Source organism: Bubalus bubalis, chromosome 3 (assembly GCF_019923935.1).
Source record: "Bubalus bubalis isolate 160015118507 breed Murrah chromosome 3, NDDB_SH_1, whole genome shotgun sequence".
NCBI lineage: Eukaryota > Metazoa > Chordata > Mammalia > Artiodactyla > Bovidae > Bubalus > Bubalus bubalis.
This window is the reverse complement of record NC_059159.1, coordinates 69,399,678-69,421,711: the sequence shown is the minus strand read 5'-3', so window position 1 is coordinate 69,421,711 and position 22,034 is coordinate 69,399,678. Positions and strand designations below refer to the sequence as shown.

Genomic DNA, 22,034 nt, shown 5'->3' with positions numbered 1-22,034 from the left:
ACCTTGTATTATTGGAGGCACTGATTTCAGTCTCAAGAGGACTAGAAGCCCTCAGTGTTGAATCAATATAGGATTCTCTGGGAGAGATTCTGTAGCAGAAGAGGCTCAATTTCCCCCAAGAGCATGAATAGAGAAATGCAATGTAGTACTGCCTCTTATCCAATGAAATTATTTAAACATATAACAGCAATTAACTTTAACTGAGCACTCACCATTTACAGGATACTCTTCTAAATACTATGGACACCTTGTGCTGTGCTTAGTCACTCAGTCATGTCCGACTCTTTGTGACTCCATGGATGGTAGCCCACCAGGCTCCTCTGTCCATGGGGATTCTCCAGGCAAGCATACTGGAATGGGTTACCATGCCCTTCTCCAGGGGATCTTCCCAACCCAGGGATCGAACCTAGGTCTCCCACATTGCAGGTGGATTCTCTACCGACTAAGCCACTAGGGAAGTCCTTATCTCATTTAATTCTCTCAACAGCCCTGTGCAGTAGTTTCTATAATCTCCATCTTGAAGATAAAGGAGCCTAGTCTGGAGAGCGTAATAAGTATCTTGCACAATCTTACATGCAAGGAAGCTTAGGAGTTGGAATTCTCATAATAGCAGCCTGATAGGAGATCCCCTATGCCTTAACCGCAAGATTTTCTATCTCTTCTGTCTATAAGTTTGTTAAATCTGTGTCTGTTTCCATGTCTCTCTTAGCCTAACTATAAAGAAAGAGAAACTGAAGTCCTGTAACTTAATTAAGCCAGTGTGATGTCCCAGTATATTCAGGACTCCTGGGCACTATTTTAATCTCAGGACTACTTACTCAACCTTCAGTGAAAGCTTAAGCTTTTGCCCTGTTTGACACACACAGAGTAAAGCCCTGGAACCATGTGGGGAGATTACCAATGTCACAAGTCAAAACATGCCAAACAGAAGAGCAATTTAGATGTCCACTCACCTGAGATGTCCACTTGCCTTTCTTGGCTAAGAGCTTGGTGTGTCACACTTCTCATCCTGAGTGTTAATGAACTCTTATTCATTTTCCCAGAGTTAATATTGGGAAGCATGTGTGAATCTTTTGCTAGTCGTGTAGACAAAGCAATGAATGGATGGAAATTCAGTGAGGATACCATTCTGCCTTTGAGTTACTTTCTGACACTCTTACAATCTAGTGAAAATCAGAGCAATGCTAAATGATTCTCCCTCTGTTATTCTTCCCGATAGGCAAGGCAATTCCACTGATGGTGGTTCATTGGTTCATCTCTGTCCATTACACTTGACTGGGTACCTTCATGATGCCCATCTTCCACACCTGCAACATCTAACACTATTTCCTTGTTGCCTCTGACCCACCTGGGCAACCCCTGCTAGCCTTCCTCTGACCCTTGGCTTTGACACTGAGGTTCTCTCATCTCAGAAAGAATATTAAAATGTACTGTTTTGTGTTTTATCCACTCATTATGAGCCTCTGATCTTCCCTTAATGAAATCAGTTTGATAAAAATACAAGATTTTATAATAGTATAGCAGAGAATAAATTGTGGATGTCTCACATCTTCACACTTTCCTCAGAATTAATATCAAAAATTTTGTGCCCTTGAAGTCAGAGCATGTTGGCAGACGTCAGCTGACCAAAAACGTCTTTGAGAATTACCAGAGTCAAAATTTTGTTTGTTTGTTTTTACTTCTCAGCTTATATGAGATATAACTGACAAATGAAATCATAGGAAAAGTAGTTCTAGTGCTTGCTTCCTGTGTTTTCCAGATGTTCCTTCCCTATAGACCTTTCCTCTTTCCCCTACTGCTCTGTCTGTTGAAGGAATAATGGGTACTATTCAGTCCAACCAGAGTCCATCCCATGATCTCGTGCCCAGATCCAGTGGAATCATTTAGTGTCATAGTAAAACCTCAAGTTGACACACTGGTTTGGGCAGAGGAGTTAATGAGTAATGACCACTGACGCAGACAGAATATCAGATGCAATTAATAAGTTTAACAAACAGAGGAGTAGTTACAGTAGAGAGTGATTCTTTGCTGTGTTGAGGGAAGGGTGTCTCCAGTCTGGAGCCAGGGAAGTTGTTCCAATCTCTGTTAACCACATAGACTCTTCTGTATGAGCTTTTGTCTATAAATCTAATACATAAACCTGCACTCAGTTTGCCACATTCATCCTTAATTATTAAGCAAGAAAAGTTGAACAACAGAGAAGAGCAAAGTCTGGTTTAATGCAGATAATCAAACAGCTCTGCTCCCATAAGACATCCCATATATGTGTGCGTGAGTGCTCAGTTGTGTCTGACTCTTTGTGACCCCGTGGACTGTAGCCCGCCAGGCTCCTCTGTCCATGGGATTCTCCAGGCAAGAATACTGGAGTGGGTTGTCATTTCCTCCTCCAGAGGATCTTCCCAACCCAGGGATCAAACTCATGCCTCCTGCATTGGGAGGTGGGTCTTTACTAATGAGCCATCTGGGAAGCCCAAGACATCCAATAGGAGTCAAGTATGCTTCTTTATACTTAGTTACTCAAATAGTGGGAAAAGAGGAGAAGTCATCATAGGAAAAGGAGTCTGCTCACCAAACCTGCTCCCAGCTGCTCAGCTACTGCGGTCTTGGTGTTTGCTGCAGGTGATCTATGTGCTTCAGAAATAAGGCACTCAGTGGCATTTTGTGAGTGACACTATGAAGGTCATATCACTGAATTGAAAACATTAAGAGTCCTGTGAAAATATTTGGATATCTTAGAATTTTTGTAGCTAAATACTAGCCCAGTGACATACCCATTTGAGCTATGTCATATCTCAGTTCAGTTCAGTTCAGTTCAGTCGCTCAGTCATGTCCAACTCTTTGCGACCCCATGAATCGCAGCATGCCAGGCCTCCTGGTCCATCACCAACTCCCGGAGTTCACTCAGACTCATGTCAGACTGACGTCCATCGAGTCAGTGATGCCATCCAGCCATCTCATCCTCTGTCGTCCCCTTCTCCTGCCCCCAATCCTTCCCAGCATCAGAGTCTTTTCCAATGAGTCAACTTTTCGCATGAGGTGACCAAAGTACTGGAGTTTCAGCTTTAGCATCATTCCTTCCAAAGAAATCCCAGGGCTGATCTCCTTCAGAGTGGACTGGTTGGATCTCCTTGCAGTCCAAGGAACTCTCAAGAGTCTTCTCCAACACCACAGTTCAAAAGCATCAATTCTTTGGCGCTCAGCCTTCTTCACAGTCCAACTCTCACATCCATACATGACCACTGGAAAAACCATAGCCTTGACTAGACGGACCTTTGTTGGCAAAGTAATGTCTCTGCTTTTCAATATGCTATCTAGGTTGGTCATAACTTTTCTTCCATGTCATATCTAGAACAATATAATTTGTAGTGTTACAGTAAAAGTGCTAAGGTTACCACTTTAAATAACACATTCAAGTTAACCAAACATGTTGAACATCTACAGAAAGGTATTGGGGTATGAAAGCAAACTTTATACCCCAGGAGCTATATGTCAGTGTCTCTTGTAAGTATGTAGCACTAAATCTTGGGCTGGCCAAAAAAGTTCATTTGGGTTTTTCTGTTACATCTTATGGAAAAACCCAAATAAACTTTTTTAGCCAACCCATTAGTTATCATGGCATAGACAAAGCAGAAACATAATAAGCAGTGAAAGTCTTTAAGACTCACGTGGCCTGAAGAGAAGCATTTGGGCTGCAATGTCACAACAGACCAGAAATTTCAGGTTATCACATGGCACAACCCTCTGTAACTCTTCTTGCTTTAAAGAAGGGGAACTAACATATTTAGCAAATGCCAAGTTCCAGGCATTGTGATAAACCATTGGCTGTACGATGTCACATTTAACTTTCACAGTTCCCTACAATAGAAGCCTGTTTAATTATCTACAATTTATAGTTGAACAACTCATCTTGAACAAGTTGCATAACTTGGTTAAAGTGGTGAGAATTAGTAAAGAAAGCAATGGACATGAGTTTGAGCAAACTTAGGGAGACAGTGAAGGACAGAGAAGCTTGGCATGCTGCAGTCCTTGGGATTGCAGAATTGGACACAACTTAGAGATTGAACAACAACGATTTTAGTGTATCTTGTACAATGGATGACTCTGCATGATCTGGATCTTCATTGGTCCAAAGAGCCACCTCCCTCCTTTAGTACCAAAGAACGTTTTCATGGTGCCATTTTGCTGTCTTATGACTTAAAATTATTAAGAAGACACACACTAGAATGAGTCAGTAGGAAAGGTCAAATATTTATATATTGGCCTTTGAGAAATGGATAAAAAATTTAGCATTTCCTAGCTGTGTTTGGCGGAGAAGGCAATGGCACCCCACTCCAGTACTCTTGCCTGGAAAATCCCATGGACAGAGGAGCCTGGTAGGCTGCAGTCCATGAGGTCGCGAAGTGTTGGACATGACTGAGAGACTTCACTTTCACTTTTCACTTTCATGCATTGGAGAAGGAAATGGCAACCCACTCCAGTGTTCTTGCCTGGAGAATCCCAGGGACGGTGGAGCCTGGTGGGCTGCCGTCTATGGGGTCGCACAGAGTCGGACATGACTGAAGTGACTTAGAAGCAGCAGCAGCAGCAGCAGCAGCTGTGTTGGGGTGGGGAAGACTGTTAAGGAATAGTCTTTCAGAATTCAGTATGAGAGATATTACCTTTGTTTAGAGATAAATTCTACTCTAGGGCGGGTCCTGCAATTATGATGCCAGTCCTTGGCCCCCAAGTTTGCACAGGGACATTCTTTGAGGAGCAAGCCCCTAAAGTTTGCACAGGGACATTCCTCTAAACCCAGCATAGGCAATAACTGAACTTTTAGGAAGGGGTATTTTGATGGGATATTAGGGGCAACTTTCTGAGCATTAACAGTCCCTGGAAAGTGCTACTGAAGTTACCTTTTGGAAAGATTTTTATTATGAAGATGTCATTTTGTGAAAATTTATGCCACTTTTTATGTCATGGCACATTTCAAAGCATAATTTGTTAATGGCAGGCATGAGACTGAGGGGGAAAGAAATAGCAGCATCAGATAAGGGGTTCTACTGTGTGAAAGATCATGTAATGAAGACATCCACCAGTTACTTCAGTTAGCTTTCTGTGTAAACATAGATAAATGCGTTCTCACTAGTTCTTGCTTCCCCTTCTATTAGAGAAGTGGTGGTCAAACGCAGAGAGATAGGTAGACAACGTGAGATGGGTAGGAAATGTGAAGAGTTAGCTGCTGAGCCCAAAGTTTATCATGCAAAGACATCAGTAAGTTTAGACTCTCAATTTACTTTCCTAAGTTGAATTCCTTTAACACTTCTGTATAGTTTATTTTACATGGTTTCTATCCACATAAAAGCAAGTATGTTCATGGATTCAGTACAATTGCCATCTGAGCATATTTCAGTTTTTTGCACCAGTGAAATGGTGCTTTTGAGCTTTTTACTCTCCGTGAAATGTAGATATTGAAGCTATCTTTTGTAAATATGGGTAGAAAGAATGTTAAAGGTAGAAGAACTAATGTGGAAATGGAAATGATATTTTATCTTTCTGAATGACTTTATTCTGTAATTGCATGTTTAATTTCCAAGTATTTAAACATTTTTTGATAGTTATTCCATCAGTTTGTGTCATTTGGTATTATTATCCTGAGTGGTTGTAGAAAATATTTCTCTGTTTCATGGACAGAATGTGTTGCTCTGTTGATGTTATTTTTCTTAATCTCAGTTATGACAGACATAAACCTGCTACTAATTAGACGTGTTCTATTTTGGAGAGAGCCATTTTGCAATTCTTTAAGTAAACTTGCACAGTGCTGGGCCTAGAATAAATAAGCATTAAAAGTTTCTTCCTAACTTTTTTATAATTTAAGACATCTATTTTTAAGCACAATTGAGGATTCCCCACAACGTCCAACAAAATGACATTTCTTTAGAGACTGTTCTCTCCTGGTCACAATCCTTGTTTTGTTATTCTTAAATCCTTTAACATGAAGACAAAAGAATTTCTCTGTGCATATGAGAATTAATTTGCAAGATTTTAAAATATCTAAATTCATTCCAGCAACTGCGCCTGCAGTCATTATACTGGCAGAACTCCCTGTGAAGTCAGATGGGGTCATCTGGCTGGTTGAATATCAAAGTTCTACCCTACCCCTGCACGAGGGGCCCTCCGGTTTGGTTTACACATTTCAACAGAGCATATTTGAAATACTACTTCATTATCCTTTGTATTTAAAGTTACTGAATACATAGTTCTTAAATGAAGGCACTCTGCAAAGACTTTTGAATTAGGATTAGCAACAGTCCACAGTTGGCCAAGGGTCAGAAACCAAATCGAGTTAGGATGCTGTACCAGATATGTGGCATTTTAGTGTAAAAGATACATTTTCATAAAAAGGTACACTGTGGAGAAACAGGTAAACTGATTAATAAAACAAGACTTTGAGATGTTTCATCTTAAGAAAAATGTTTAATTTGCATTTATAGAAAAATAACAGCAAATGGTAGGTAGAGCTTCTTATGTGGTATGCACAGTTTTAAGTATTTTGTGTAAATTAGCTCATTTAGGACTCACAATGGCTACTATTCCTCCTCAAGTTCACACAAGGAAAACACCACAGTATCCAGAAGTAACCCCTGCAAAGGTAGAGCTCACTGTGGTGGATTCAGGATTTGAGATCAGCTAGTCTGGCACCCCAGATCCAAACTCCTGTAATTCCTCTCAACAAATTCAATTAAAAGGACATTTTTAAACGGTTAAATAATATAAGAGATGACATTCTGGTCAAATGGTGATCCTCCCCTTGGTTTTATACATTTATAACTAACAATTTAAAACATGTTTTCATTCTATTTGGCACCTAATTGGTACCAAACACATATTTCTAAAATGAATTCACTCCTATAAAAGCTTTTGAATTAGCACACACTGTGTTTTAAGGGAAGAAAACTAATGGGAAGTCTCGAGACAGAGGAAGAGATCCTGGCTGGAAATGTGGAATTTAAATTTAAAAATCATGTGTGTTTATGTGAGAGAGAGAGAATGAAAGAGACATTGAGAGAATGAATTTCATCCACAAGAGTGGATAAAGTCACATAGGGGAAAAGTGTGCATAGAAAGAGAGGGACTTCCTTGGTAGCTCAGTGAGTGGTAAAGCATCTTCATGCCAATGCAGGGCACACGGGTTTGACCTCTGGTCTAGGAAGAATCCCACATGCCTTGGAGCAACTAAGCTGTGCACCACAACTTTTGAGCCATGCTCTAGAGCCCAGGAGCTGCAACCATAGAGCTCATGCACCTAGATCCAATGTTCTGCAACAAGAGAAGATACTGCAGTGAGAAGCCTGTACGCTAGATGGTGGCTCCCACTCTCTGAGTCTAGAGAAAGCCCACACAGCAAGGAAGACCCAGGGCAGCCAAAAATAAATAAATAAAATTATTTTAAAAGGCAGAGAGGGCCAAGGTCAGCTCTTGGGTCCTCCAGCCTATTCCTGGGTCTGGTTGAGGAGGAGGAGGTGCTGCTAGCAAGCATGAGGCGGAAGGACACCAGCGAAAGGAGGGAAGTGTTTTGAGGAGAGCTTAATTCACTGTGTTGGTTGCTGCTGAGGAAAGTGTCCAGGAAGATGAAGGGTTAGCCTTAGCAGACATAGGTCACTGGCAACCTCCACAAGATCTGTTTGACTGGATTGGTCAGATGAAAGCCTTATTTGGGTGAACTATGGAGCTATGCAGAGGCAGCTGGAGAGAGGTGAAACCAAGAGGGCTACTATATTTATTTTTTTAAGTTTGATTTTTTTTGTTGTTGTTCATCATGGATTTTTTGGCACCAGTTTTTTATTTTTATTTACTTTTGGGTGACAGCTACAATTTTTAGATGAGAGATTTTGAGACTTGTTAATATCTCAAAGAAAAGTGATTCTCTTTCGATTCTGCACTTGATAAAAGTAACCAATATAGGCTTCTTAAAATATTTCCATCTTTAATTTCTATGACACTTAGCTTAACTTGTTTTCTTCCTACCTCCACTGGTTCATCCTCCTCTACCACAGAGGGCTTCCATGTATGGTTGTGCAGGTTATAAACTGCAGGAACTCTGTGGGGCACAATTTCTACAAACTACCATGTGAGTGGTGATCCCAGAGTCATATTGGACACACCCTGAACAATTTTCTGTGCTGACCCTTATTTCTAGCCTCAGAACAGATTTTTATGTGAAGCATGTGGAAACCATATATGAGTATATGTTAGCACTGTGAGTCTAAGGTCAGTAACAGAGTATGGCTAACCAACACTGAAGTTGACTGCAACAGAAATAATGTTTATACTTGGATTGTGAGGTCCAAGAGAAAATGTTGGATTTCTGAAACATTTCAACCTCAGTTAAAGTCATTGTCAAAAAAACAAAAACACTTTTCTGTCTCCCTTTAGCCTTCCTTTCCAAAGCAGCAAACTGAAGGAGAAAGAGCAAATGTCAACACTGAAAGTCAGTTGGCAAGCTGGGGAAAAAACCCTGTAGGATCTTTAGCTGTTCGAAACGTAAGAAGCAGTAGTTAAAATCTGCAAGTAGTGGGAGATAAAGAAAAACTATTTAACTAAATTAACTACAAGTTGCCTGAATAGAATAATTGAAAAATAGAATTTTCTTTCTTTTATCATCCTCCGAACTGAATATATCTATCAAAAGAGCAAGGTATATGCAATTGATAGGTATACCCTTACAGTATAATACTATTCAGAAAAAGAAAGAAAGAGAAATGAGCTATTGATAGACATTACAAAATGGGATGAATCCCATAAGAATTATCCTGAAAGAATCCAGATAGAAAAGTTTACATTGTGTGCTTATATTTATATAAACTCCTAATCTATAGTGACGCAGAACAGATCAGTGGTTGCTTAGAGGGGAAGGAAAGGCAGAAGGACGGGATGACAGAGTACACACAAGGAAACTTTTGGGGGATGTTTGTGTTCATATCTTGATTGTGGTCATGGTTTCATGGGTGTCGACGTATGTCAAAACTTATCAAACCACACACTTTAAATATGTGCAGTTTATTTTATGCCAGTTATACCACCAAGCTGTAAAAATACCTTAAAAGGATGTTTGGTTTTTGAATGTCTGAAAAGGATTTATGCAGCCTTTGATCTAATACCAGAAAGTGAAAGCAGAGCAAGAGGAAACATTTCACAGGATCACAGTGAAAATATCACTGGAATGCTAGGAGAGTTACAAGACCAAGCGCCACTTCAAAGATGCAGACAAATTCTGATTGCATGTCTAATATACCTTTAAAGGAAAGTGCATTTTGCAGCTTGCTTCTTAGAAGCAACACAACAATATTAGATCTCCTTCACTGCTGTGACACTTAGAACTAGTTTGAGTTCAGAAGATCATTGCTCCCACATATGTAACAGAAATTCACTCCACCTTCATCTTTGACAACATCTGTGAACAGTGTCCTTCTGGGTTTTGTGGCTGTCAACTAGCTCATCTCTGATTCAGATTCACTCTGCATTTCCTGCTGTCTGTGAACACCACCTTCCACCATTGCCTTGGCCTCATAAACACTGAAGGAGACAGTAGAACAGTAACTAACTTACAAGAACAAGAAGCAGCAGTGTCTGACTGTACCTGTTTATTTGCTTTATCTTGATCTCTTAATACACCTGTATACCTAATACATCTGTGAAAGAATCATTAATTCTTTCTTGTTGACTGACACTGAAGACCTTAATTAACTTGCACATGTTACTGAACAAAAACAAAACGAAAAGGAGAACCACATGTTCCATGCTTTGAGATCACTGGGTGGATGCACTCTGTGTGATCTACCATCTCAGGGATTTAAACTGCTCTTGAGCAAACATACTTCATAAATTGAGACCTGGCAGGCACCCAGGAAGTGGTTAAAGTTCGCTGAACTTTGGCATAACCGGCTCATGATCCATCCGTAGCGTTCTGGGACTAGTTAGCTGGGTAGAGGTGAGCACGTCTCAGCAGAATCATTTAGTAGTATTAGCATGATATTTGATAGTAATAACATTATAGTAATCAGGGATTGCTGCTTCCTGATTTGGAGAAGGCACAAATTTTAAAAATGATAGAGCACGTTAGCTCAGGAAGTTAAAAGCCAAGATGGAAAAACGGCTGTAATTAAGTTTCACTGTTGATTGAGATAGAGAATTGACAATTAGGAGAAATAAAAGTGAACTTACTTAGAAAACAGGCTCACAGACATAGAGCACGGACTTAAGTTTGCTCGGGGGAAAGATGGGAGAAGGGATAGTTCAGTTCAGTTCACTTCAGTTCAGTTCAGTTCAGTCGCTCAGTCGTGTCCGACTCTTTGCGACCCCATGAATCACAGCACGCCAGGCCTCCCTGTGTTAGGGAGTTTGTGATGGACATGTACATACTGCTGTATTTGAAATGGATAACCAACAAGGACCTACTGTCTCCCCCCAAATCCCCTCCCATCCAGGGGAGTTTGGGGAAGAATGGATACATGTATATGTATGCCTGAGACCCTTCACTGTTCTCCTGAAACTATCACAACATTGTTAATTGGCTATACTCCCATAAAACAGAAAAAAAAATTTCAAAACAAACGTTTGATAGTACAAATATCTACAGTAAAGTTTGTTTTTCTTGTTTCATTTCTTTGGGTAGGAGGTGCTGTTGGGCTGGGAGGTAGGTGAGAAAAGATACTATATATGCTACAATACTATCTTTTCCTGGACTGTGAATTTAATCATATATTTGAACAGTTACTATTGCATGTCTATGGAAAATTATCCAATTGTAAAATTGCTTGAATTCTGTTGTTGAGCATGTAATTATGAAAGGAAATAAAATAGGATCAAACATGTTTGTTTCTGGTTTTCTTTTCCTAAGTCATGGAATGAGATCTAGGCATCTGCTACCTCAGAATCAAAAGAAGTTAATTTTTAATTTTCTTCAACACTTAGAGGCATCTTTCAGGGCAGTTCAGGGCAGAGAAATGCTGACCAACTTAAAATGAAGACAAATAAAACCCTCCAAATCCTGCTTAAGCTATCTAAATTCCTTCAGCCTTAAAAAATGTAGAATATACACTTTTTAAAGTCCAGGCTTAAAAACTGAAAATTAGATAATAACTTACTGGATTTCAAGATGATTCTTTTGGTGTTTTAGATAAGGTCAACTTTTCTTGACTTTGTCAAGGAGGCAGATAAACTTTTATATCACCCTTGCCTGTATCTCTAGGCTGTAACTTACCAACTGTAAATTCAGAACAATAGAGCAGAGGTCATGCTAGAAGTATACGATGCTAGAACTAGTGAGTTTTACAAAGTTGTCCAGTGATGACCTTAGAGTATTCTCTAAGATTAATCTTAAAATGGAACAGGCACAGATTATTTATTTTCACAGCAATTGTTGGGGTTTGTCTGCTTTTTTTAAATAAAAATTGTTTTTGGTTTTTATTTGTCTGTTTCAGGGCTCATGCCTGTTGCACAGCAGCCTGTTTATTGTGCTTCAAAACATGGCATAGTTGGATTCACACGCTCGGCAGCGGTGAGAACACAGCCACAATATCTCTCTTTCTCTTTCTGGGCAAATGTGACAGATGAGCTCTATAAAGTAGAGGGGAACAGAGTTAAAATTCAGTACATTTAGGGACTTCCCTGGTGGTCCAGTTGTTGAGATTCCTCGCTTTCAATGCAGGGGGCATGGGTGCAATCTTTGGTCAAGGAACTAAGATCACACATGCTGCATGGTATGATCAAAAAAATAAAAAAAAAGGCAGAAAAAGTAAACAGTGCAGGTAGTGTGTTGTATGTTTACATTTTTATGAAAAAAAAAAAAAGCCAAAATTTGCTTAAAATTTTTTTTTGATACATTTAAAGATAGAAAAATAAATTATACTTCAGAGTTGTTGTTCAGTCACTAAGCCTCTTCTGACTGTCTGTGATCCCATGGACTGCAGCACGCCAGACTTCCTTGGCCTTTCACAATTTCCCAGAGTTTGCTGAAATTAATGTCCTTTGAGTTGGTGATACTAGCTAACCATCTCATCCTTATTTATTATTAAAAATAGTTTCCAGGTAACATAAAGGACCAACTATAGAGTAGATTATTTTAACATGAAGTAGATTCTAAACACAGGTTACTGAAAAAATCCTTAAGGATTAAAAAAACAAAAAGATAGCCTTTATTTTTGAAATTGACTCCGAATTAAAAAATCCTTAACTGTAAGACTTCCTTAAATGCTCAAGGCATTACTTATCCTGACAATATGGTAAAAATGAGTCAGAGCCTGGAGGATGGAGGAAGGGGTGAGGCTAGCTTTTACCTGGTAGCATTGTCAAGGATTCTGTCCCCATAGAGATATAGGGTAAATGTGTGCGGAGCTTAGAAAAATATTTTAGCCGTAACTGACCATATGCGTTGATAGTATGATGTACCTTTTTATAATAATTGAAAAAAAATGTACAGCTTAAGTGGAGCCTGATGAACAAGGGTAAAGTAGAAGGATGATTGATCGGAGGTGTAAGCAAGAACCAGACCAAAGGCGACTTACGGATCAAAGTCATGAACTTGGACTTTATTCTAAGTATGGCCGTCATTGGGTCTTTTCTGCACAGGAGAGACAAGATTATATTTCCATGTGAAGAGGACCATTCTTGCTACTATTTAGAGAATGTATAGGAATTCTCTGGTGATCCAGTGGTTATGACTCTGCACTCTCACTGCCAGGGGTGAGGGTTCAATCCCTGGTCAGGGAACTAAGATCCCTCAAGCCATGTGGTGCTGCCAAAAGACAAAACAAAGAAAATGTATGAGAGAGGACAAAAGAAGAAGACGAAAGAGCAGTTGAGAGACCTCTGCAGTGGTTAGTCTAGTTGAGACAGAGAGAGGGGCTTGATGACGAGGAAATCATTAATAGCAAGAAATGATAGGCCTAGAGAAAGCAGATGGTGAATGGTAAATGCTCAGTCAAAAAGGAAGATGAGCAGCTGCCACACTGCTAATTGAAACTGATTGGAAATTTTAACTTGCAAAGTCTTAATCTTTAAATCAACTTTTAATGAACACATAACACTATTACAAAGCAAAGTACATTCATGCATGCACGCTAAGTTGCTTCACTGGTGTCAGACTCTTTGCAACCCCATGGACTGTAGCCCGCCAGGCTGCCCTGTCCATGGGATTCTCCAGACAGGAATAACTGGCGTGGATTGCCATGCCCTCCTGCAGGGGATCTTCCTGACACAGGGATCAAACCCATGTCTCCTGCAGCTCCTGCATTGCAGGTGGATCCTTTACTGCTGAGCCACCAGGGAAGCAGAGTAAATCAAAGCAAAGACCAGAAATGTTGCGTTTACAGTTGCAAGACTGGAACTTGTACAGTTGATACTCATTATTCATTAGTTATGTTCTGTAAAATCACTTGCAAACACTGAATTAGAGGATACTGAACTATTGCTTTTAAGGGAAATTTGGGGTTAAGTTCCTGCAAGGAACTTGTCACAATGTCTTGGTCAACCAATCTACACATAGCATAGTATTAAGTATATTTCCATTTAAAGACACCTTATTTAATATGTATTGTGTGTAATATGTATTGTATTATTAATAGCATGGCCAATAGCATTTATACCTCACACCTGAAGGAAGCTCCGCTAATGTATGTATTTTCTCCCATAAGGCACATTACAGCCTTCTTGCACTTAGAAATACTAGACAGCACTTCAGCACTATGCCTTGAGGGCATTTCAAATAGTAAAATCACCAACAAAAAGCATAAAGATGAGAAAAACCTGGGCAAGTACCCTGAAAAGGATGCGTGTTTATGGTAGAGGAGCTGAAACAAGAAAGCAGAGCATCATTTTGTTTGACCTTAGTCCACATCAGGCAACTCAAATTTCTTAGTACTCTGTGTTTGTCCACAGATAAACTTGAAAGTGCTATGAGTATTGATTTGAGGTCTTATGAGTAAATTTTAACAAGGAAGCAAAAAGGAATCTACAAACAACTGACTTAAATTTTGTTTTAAAAATAGTTCAGATAAAATGTATAGGTTGAAAATTAAGCCAAAATATGTTAGTCTGAAAATACTTGAAAATTGTCTTCCAGATAGTGCCAATTACTAAATGTCTTTAGAATAATCAAAGTCCTAAAATTTTCCACTAAAAGTATTTTTAAGCAAGTAAGAATACTTTAATACAACCCATTTCAAAGAAAACTTGGGATATCACTTCTAAAGCCTTAGCTTTTTTTATTTTATTTTAAGCTTTTTATGTGTGTGGTGGGGTATGGCTGATTAGCAATGTTGTGGTACTTTCAGGTGGACAGTGGAGGGGCTCAGGCATACAGATACATCTTTCCACCTAAGCCTTAGCTCCTTACTTTCAGCTTCCTGCAGTGTTCAGTAGGTAAGAGTACTTTAGATAATCAAGTATCTTCAGAAGTGCCCAATACTGAATTTTTTAGAAAGTAATCAAGTGAGGCTTTTGGGAATCAGTTTACCACTTTAGTTTTGTATTCCTTTACTTTCTGCCATCAATCAGCCTTACCAGAGCCATCTTTATAGAGCTAGAAGGATAGCTGTTTAGTGGTTTTCACATCAGAGTCTTTTAACTAGCTTTACTTATCAGTTTATCCTACGTGATACATTTACGAAACTCCTGAAACCTGCAACCTTCTACTTCCAATTAACAGATGGCTGCTAATCTCATGAACAGTGGTGTGAGACTGAACGCAATTTGCCCAGGCTTTGTTGATACACCCATCCTCAAATCCATTGAAAAAGAAGAAAACATGGGGAAATATATAGAATACATGGGTCCTATCAAGGATATGATGAAATACTATGGAATTTTGGAGTAAGTAAAGCTATACCTATCTTCCTTTAATATGACAAAGCAAAGGGCTATATAGACATAAGCAATCAAAAGGGAAAAAATTAACTTTTACATCTGAAAAACTCATGCAAGCTTCTCTGCAAAAAAACTTTTTTCTGGGTTTCTGAATAAACTCTAGTTATATATCATGAATTTTGTTTTTAGATGTAGAGAATGCATTATTAATACCTTCAGCCATAAGGAAGTATTTTTTTTAAAGGTGATGTTTAATTGTCTTTCGAAGAAGTGATACCTTATCTGCCTAAATTCCAAGCAATGTTTAAATATACCCTTCATGACATTTCATGTGGCCCTCTAACTTCAACCACTTTCCTAACCATGTCTGAGTTAGAGCAGTTGACATTTCACAGGATGGAGTCATCGGTATCAAATCCTGACTCCACCACCGACCATAAACTTATCCGTCAACCTCTGGGTATCTCAGTTTTCCCACATGTAGAATGGGAGTGATCGTAAAACAAGCTTACAGGACTTTGAAAAGTCTACAAACAAGTTGATAAATGGAAGTTACTTAAAACAGCCGCAGATAAATAATAGACATTCAACAAATGTTGGCTACAATTCTTTCTCCTTCTAAAATTCTTTCTCCTTCTACAATTCTACCTCCTGAGAAATCAGTACGCAGGTCAAGAAGCAACAGTTAGTACTGGACATGGAACAACAGACTGGTTCCAAATCAGGAAATGAGTATGCTAAGGCTGTATATTGTCACCCTGCTTATTTAACTTATATGCAGAGTACATCATGAGAAATGCCAGGCTGGATGAAGCACAAATTGGAATGAAGATTGCTGGTAGAAACATCAATAACCTCAGATATGTGATGACACTAACCTTATGGCAGAAAGTGAAGAAGAACTAAAAAGCCTCTTGATGAAAGTGAAAGTGGAGAGTGAAAAAGTTGGCTTAAAGCTCAACATTCAGAAAACGAAGATCATGCCATCCAGTATCATCGCTTCATGGCAAATAGATGGAGAAACAATGGAAACAGTGAGTGACTTTATTTTTTTGGGCTCCAAAATCACTGCAGATGGTGACTTCAGCCATGAAATTAAAAGACTCTTGCTCCTTGGAAGAAGAACTCTGACCAACCTAGACAGTATATTAAAAAGCAGAGACATTACTTTGCCAACAAAGGTCCGTCTAGTCAAGGCTATGGTTTTTCCAGTCTTCATATATGGATGTGAGACTTGGACTATAAAGAAAGCTGAGCACCAAAGAAATTGATGCTTTTGAACTGTGATGTTGGAGAAGACTCTTGAGAGTCCCTTGGACTGCAAGGAGATCCAAGCAGTCCATCCTAAAGGAAATCAGTCCTGAATAGTCATTGGAAGGACTGATGCTGAAGCTGAAACTCCAATACTTTGGCCACCTGATGCGAAGAACTGACTTATTAGAAAAGACCCTGATGCCGGGGAAGATTGAAGGCAGGAGGAGAAAGGGATGACAGAGGATGAGATGGTTGGATGGCATCACCGACTCGATGAACATGAGTTTGAGTAGGCTCTGGGAGTTGGTGATGGACAGGGAGGCCTGGCATTCTGCAGTCCATGGGACAGCAAAGAGTCAGATATGACTGAGTAACTAAACTGACAATTCTTTAAATTTCTACTCTAAGAATATTTCTGATAGGCCTAAATTCTTCTGTTAGGCTAAAGTTGGGAAAATAATCATTTACTCAATGTAAATAATAAGGATAAATTTATGAATCCTTCCTATCAAAATAACAGAAGTTTAGGTGTGGACATCTACAGAAATTTATAATTCAGTGAATATCTCATTGAATTAAAAACTCAGGTAGCAGTGCTGCATAACATACATTTCCCAATTATTTGTTAAAGGTAATAGATACTTCAAAAATAACTCAAAATGATGTGACAATTATGGCTTATTCTTTAATTTTAAATTATTGATTTTCCCTTTATATTTAGCCCTTCAATGATTGCCAATGGATTAATAACACTCATTGAGGATGATGCTTTGAATGGTGCTATTATGAAGATCACAACTTCTAAGGGAATTCATTTTCAAGATTACGACACAACCCCATTTCACACGAAAATGCAGTGAACATCTTATATGTCAGCTTTAACTGAAAAGAAGCACAAATGACATACTCCATCTTCTATTGAATATAGCTTTTTAAGTGAAATGTTACTGTTTTAAGCCTTCCTTTCACGCATGTGATGTTCATTTTCTCTAAATGATTAGTTAAGTATATAGACTTTAAAAAATGAGGAACTATCAAAAATATGACATGAACCAAAGCTAGGTTTTGATCTTTATAGTCTAAACAAGGGATATTCCAGGAATATTCTGCCTTTCAGAAGATGTATTTAAATTTGTGATTCATAAATGTTAATTTCTTCAGAACTTCATTTTAAAAGAGATACTTGAATTGTTATTTAAGTCAAAGCAGATGTAAAAAGCTCATTTTGTCTCTATGTTCACACTTTAAAAGAAGGAAGCTACCTACAATGGCAAAATTTAGTAACAATAACTTCTACTTATGCACCATCTTTCAGCTGACTGTTTCAGCTCTTTGAGAACATGGCATATGTAGGGCCCAGTAGGTAAGGAGTAAATTACTGTATGAATATATCCCAAATGAAAAAGCTAATGTATGGAAAAATGACAAAAAATAACTGGCTGGGGTGTTGATCTACAGTTCACCCTTCCATCTGGTGAAAACATCTTTTCCTCTGTGCTTGCTTTAAAAATTTTGACTCCAAAAATCTCAGGAATGAAACTTTTAATAGCTATAGCAAAAAAAGCATAGTTAGTACTCCTAAAATGTTGTATTTAAGACACACTTGTTAAGAAAGAAATACAAATGTAATTTTTTTCAGATTCCTTCTTTATTTGTGCCAATTTCAAAAATGCCTGCTTTTCAGTAAAACTTTTTTTTTCTTCTAATCTTCATGAGTTACTCAGTGTTCTATGTATAGATGTAGAGAAGAAACCAATTTTGTGACAGCCTCAACTGAAGATGTTTTTGTGTTTTCAAAGTCATAATAAGAAATAAAAATAGCTGTGGTATTTTGCCATTTTCCCTGTCAGGTATTTTAAGACAGGATCATTAAATGCACCTGCTTCGGGTAATACTATTTGCAAGCAATAATTAATGCTAATAATAATGACATGCAAGATTTCCAAATCAATCATTTACTTGTAGAAATATTGAAAAGTACCTCATTCTGCCTGCTAGCTCCTAAGCTCCCATGTGGAGCAAAATCCATCCATGCGAGATTAGTATGGATTCCTTAGAGATATTGGTGAGTTGTCAGATTATGACTCTGTTTTAATTCTGCCATAGAGATCTATTACCTTCACTTTTAAGGAGTGGATTGAATATGAGGAACTGTTGTCTAGATGTCCACATACTTGAAAAACACCAAGAAGTGAACATCAGTGAAAATCTAAGAAAAGTTAAGTTGTATAATTAGGCACAATCGTGTTCATAACTTGTGGCGGTAACAAACCAGTTAGTGATATAGATATGAGGAATATCATTTATCTTACTCTGTCTTCCACTGTAATGCTCAAAGCTGTAGCTTAAGCTTTTAATTTATGGAGAAGTGTTTGTACTGGTGGCCTTCACTATACATTGTGCTTTGAATTATTGTTTTTAAATCAATAAACTATGCAGACATTTAAACCCAAATACTGAGTAAAACTGAAAAGAATGTGTTCTATTTTTTAAGATTATTTTTACATTAAAATGTTTATTCTATAAACAACTTTAAATAAATCATAATGTTATATGGTGCTGTATATACTGGTTAAGAAAAATAAATATTAAATTTCCAGGGAAGGGAGTGGTGAAATCTTAAATGGAATTTTTCAGTGAAAACCCTAATGTAAATAATTTTTTTGAACAAATTTTTCTTAGTAAGTGAAGTAGGGCTCCCAAGGTAGCAAAACTAAAAATGTATGGGTACTGAAAAAAGATTAAGAGATTGGATAATGACTCTGAAATGTCTCACACACTTAGTTGTCCCATATGAACATAATTTTATATACTTGTAGTAACATTTAAAATAGAAGTGATTATGTGATAATTTCTAATTTTGCCCTGTGTATAAATTTAGGACACTGAAGAGGTCTGACAGTGTACATATTTAATAAAAATTTAAGGCATTTCACAAATTAAGTATAATTTATGAATAGCTTTTTCTTGCATGTTGCAGGGTCAGTCCGTGGTGATACAGAACTGAGCAGTGTAGTGGAAAGGAATGGATTTGAGAATAAATAGACAAATGATAGGCATGACATACATTTGATATTTCCCCTGCTATAGACTTGAGCTTGTCACTTAGCAACAACTAAAAGTTGTTTTTAAGAGCCATGAATAAAGTGAAAGTGTTAGTCGCTCAGTTGTGTCTGACTCTTTGCAACCCCATATACTGTAGCCCACCAGGCTCCTCTGGCCGTGGAATTCTCCAGGCAAGAATACTGGAGCAGTTTGCCGTGCCCTCCTCCAGGGGATCGTCTGAACCAGGGACAGAACCTGGGTCTCCTGAATTTCAGACAGATTCTTTATCATCTGAGCCACTAGGGAAGCCCAAAGATATCACTAACTCTATAATACTATAATGATGTGATGTTCTGGGGTCTGATCCAATCAGATCAGTTGCTCAGTCGTGTCTGACTCTTTGCGACCCCATGAATCGCAGCACGCCAGGCCTCCCTGTCCATCACCAACTCCCGGAGTTCACGGAGACTCACGTCCATCGAGTCAGTGATGCCATCCAGCCATCTCATCCTCTGTCGTCCCCTTCTCCTCCTGCCCCCAATCCCTCCCAGCATCAGAGTCTTTTCCAATGAGTCAACTCTTCGCATGAGGTGGCCAAAGTACTGGAGTTTCAGCTTTAGCATCATTCCTTCCAAAGAAATCCCAGGGCTGATCTCCTTCAGAATGGACTGGTTGGATCTCCTTGCAGTCCAAGGGACTCTCAAGAGTCTTCTCCAACACCACAGTTCAAAAGCATCAATTCTTCGGCGCTCAGTCTTCTTCACAGTCCAACTCTTACATCAATACATGACCACAGGAAAAACCATAGCCTTGACTAGACGGACATTTGTTGGCAAAGTAATGTCCCTGCTTTTGAATATGCTGTCTAGGTTGATCATAAGTTTCTTTCCAAGGAGTAAGCGTCTTTTAATTTCATGGCTGCAGTTACCATCTGTAGTGATTTTGGAGCCCAGAAAAATAAAGTCTGACACTGTTTCCACTGTTTCCCCATCTATTTCCCATGAAGTGGTGGGACCGGATGCCATGATCCTCGTTTTCTGAATGTTGAGCTTTAAGCCAACTTTTTCACTCTCCACTTTCACTGGGGTCTAGCTCCACAATATCTAGTGACCCTGCAGTCATCTTGCATGATGTATGGATTTACTACTAATTCCTATCACCAATCCATAAAAGCATTTGTCTTCTTTATCTTATACTCAGAAAATACTGTCTCTCCATCACTGTATAGATGCTGTGAAGGATGTGCTATGCTGTGCTTAATTTCTCAGTCATGTCAGACTCTTTGTGACCCCATGGACTGCAGCCTGCCAGGCTCCTTTGTCTGTGGGGATTCTCCAGGGAAGAATATTGGAGTGGGTTGCCATGCCCTCTTCCAGGGGATCTTCCCAACCCAGGAATTGACCCCAGGTCTCCTGCATTGCAGGTGGATTCTTACCATCTGAGCCACCAGGGAAGCCCCCAAGGATACAATGATATTAAAACACATTGCCTGCCTTATTAAATCCTATCACATTTTTTGTGTTTAACCTCTTGGGTTTAAATTAAAAGGATAAACTGGTAAATTCCTAGATTTAGGTTGCCCTGAAGTAATTGCATGCTAGTCAGCCACCATTTACTAAAATCTAAATGTATAAAATTAAGTAAATTTTTATTTCTTTGTCCTTAAATTCATATGTGTATGAAATATACAGAGAGAGACATATAAATATATATTTGCTCCTATAGCCACAAAATAATTTTTAGAACTATGTGTCCATTGTAATTATCTAGTATGAGTAGTAGAGGATTCAGATAAACCTTGAAACTCATGATTTAACATAATAGAATTGTTTCCCTTTGGTCACACAAGAGTCCAATGCTGATATTCAGTAAGCACATTTCCATGAGGTGGTTTAGACTGCTTCTGCCTTGTAGCCCCACCGTGTAGGACTCTGGAGTCATTCAAATCCAGCCAGTGGACTGGAAAAGAAAAAATGAAGAAGGTATCCCTGCTTCTTAAACATTTCAACCCGGAAATAAGAGTCATTATTTTTACTCATAGCCCATTGATGAGAACTAATGGAAAAGCCCTACCTGAAAGCAAAAGATGCTGGGAGATGCAGACACAAACATGCCTCCCAGAAACAACTCTACACCATAGAAAGGGAGCATGAATTTTTAAGAGACAAATACATCTTTTGTCTTTGCCACATCTGCTATGTCTGTAAATCCCTTGTTCCTCACATTGAATACACTCACTCCCATTCCAGAGAAACATCCTAAAATTCTATGCAGTTACTGTACCCAACTCGAATCCAGATCTCCAGTAGCTGCACTGACGTTTCCATTAAGATTCTGTGGCTTCTCATGATCCTGGGACAGTTTATCTGGCCTGTGCACACACTCTATAGTCATGAGCAGAGAGAAAATCTACAGTCAAATCTCTCATTTAGAAAAGGGAAGAATGGGATCACTGGTCAATAGGCATGGTAAACCCTGCAAGCAGGCACTGTGAAATCTTTGCCCCAAAGTGAGGAACTTTCTTGACTTTACTGCAGTCTTCAATTTGAGAATAACGATTTTTTTAAAAATTTTTTATTTTTGTATTTGGGTACAGCTGATTAACAATGTGATAGGATCGAAGGGACTCAGCCGTACATATGCATGTATCCATTCTTTCCCAAACTCCCCTCCCATCCAGGCTTCCACATAACATTGAGTAGAGTTCCATGTGCTGTACAATAGGTCCTTGTTGGTTATCCATTTTAAATATAGCAGTGTGTACATGACCATCTCAAACTCCCTAATTATCCATTCCCCCCATCCTCCCCCTACCCCAAAACCACAAGTCAATTCGTAATTAAATGATTTTATCATTGTGCTGGAAAAGGGGGAAAGTGAGGTGGACTCTG

At 38.8% G+C, this 22,034-nt stretch overlaps 1 protein-coding gene across 2 annotated transcripts in view; it reads left to right on the top strand.

Annotated features, from left to right (window-relative positions):
• HPGD (15-hydroxyprostaglandin dehydrogenase) overlaps positions 1–19,077 on the top strand; it is a 35,333-nt gene extending 16,256 nt beyond the window's left edge. Inside the window, exons 5-7 of one of the 2 annotated variants that reach the window (XM_006056274.4) lie at positions 11,463–11,539; positions 14,687–14,850; positions 16,820–19,077. In XM_006056274.4, the coding sequence (XP_006056336.1) occupies positions 11,463–11,539; positions 14,687–14,850; positions 16,820–16,958 (380 nt within the window). In that variant the 3' untranslated portion in view covers positions 16,959–19,077. The remainder of the gene's footprint in view (positions 1–11,462; positions 11,540–14,686; positions 14,851–16,819) is intronic. The other variant, XM_006056276.4, reaches the window with a different exon arrangement.
• Positions 19,078–22,034: the final 2,957 nt, after the last annotated feature.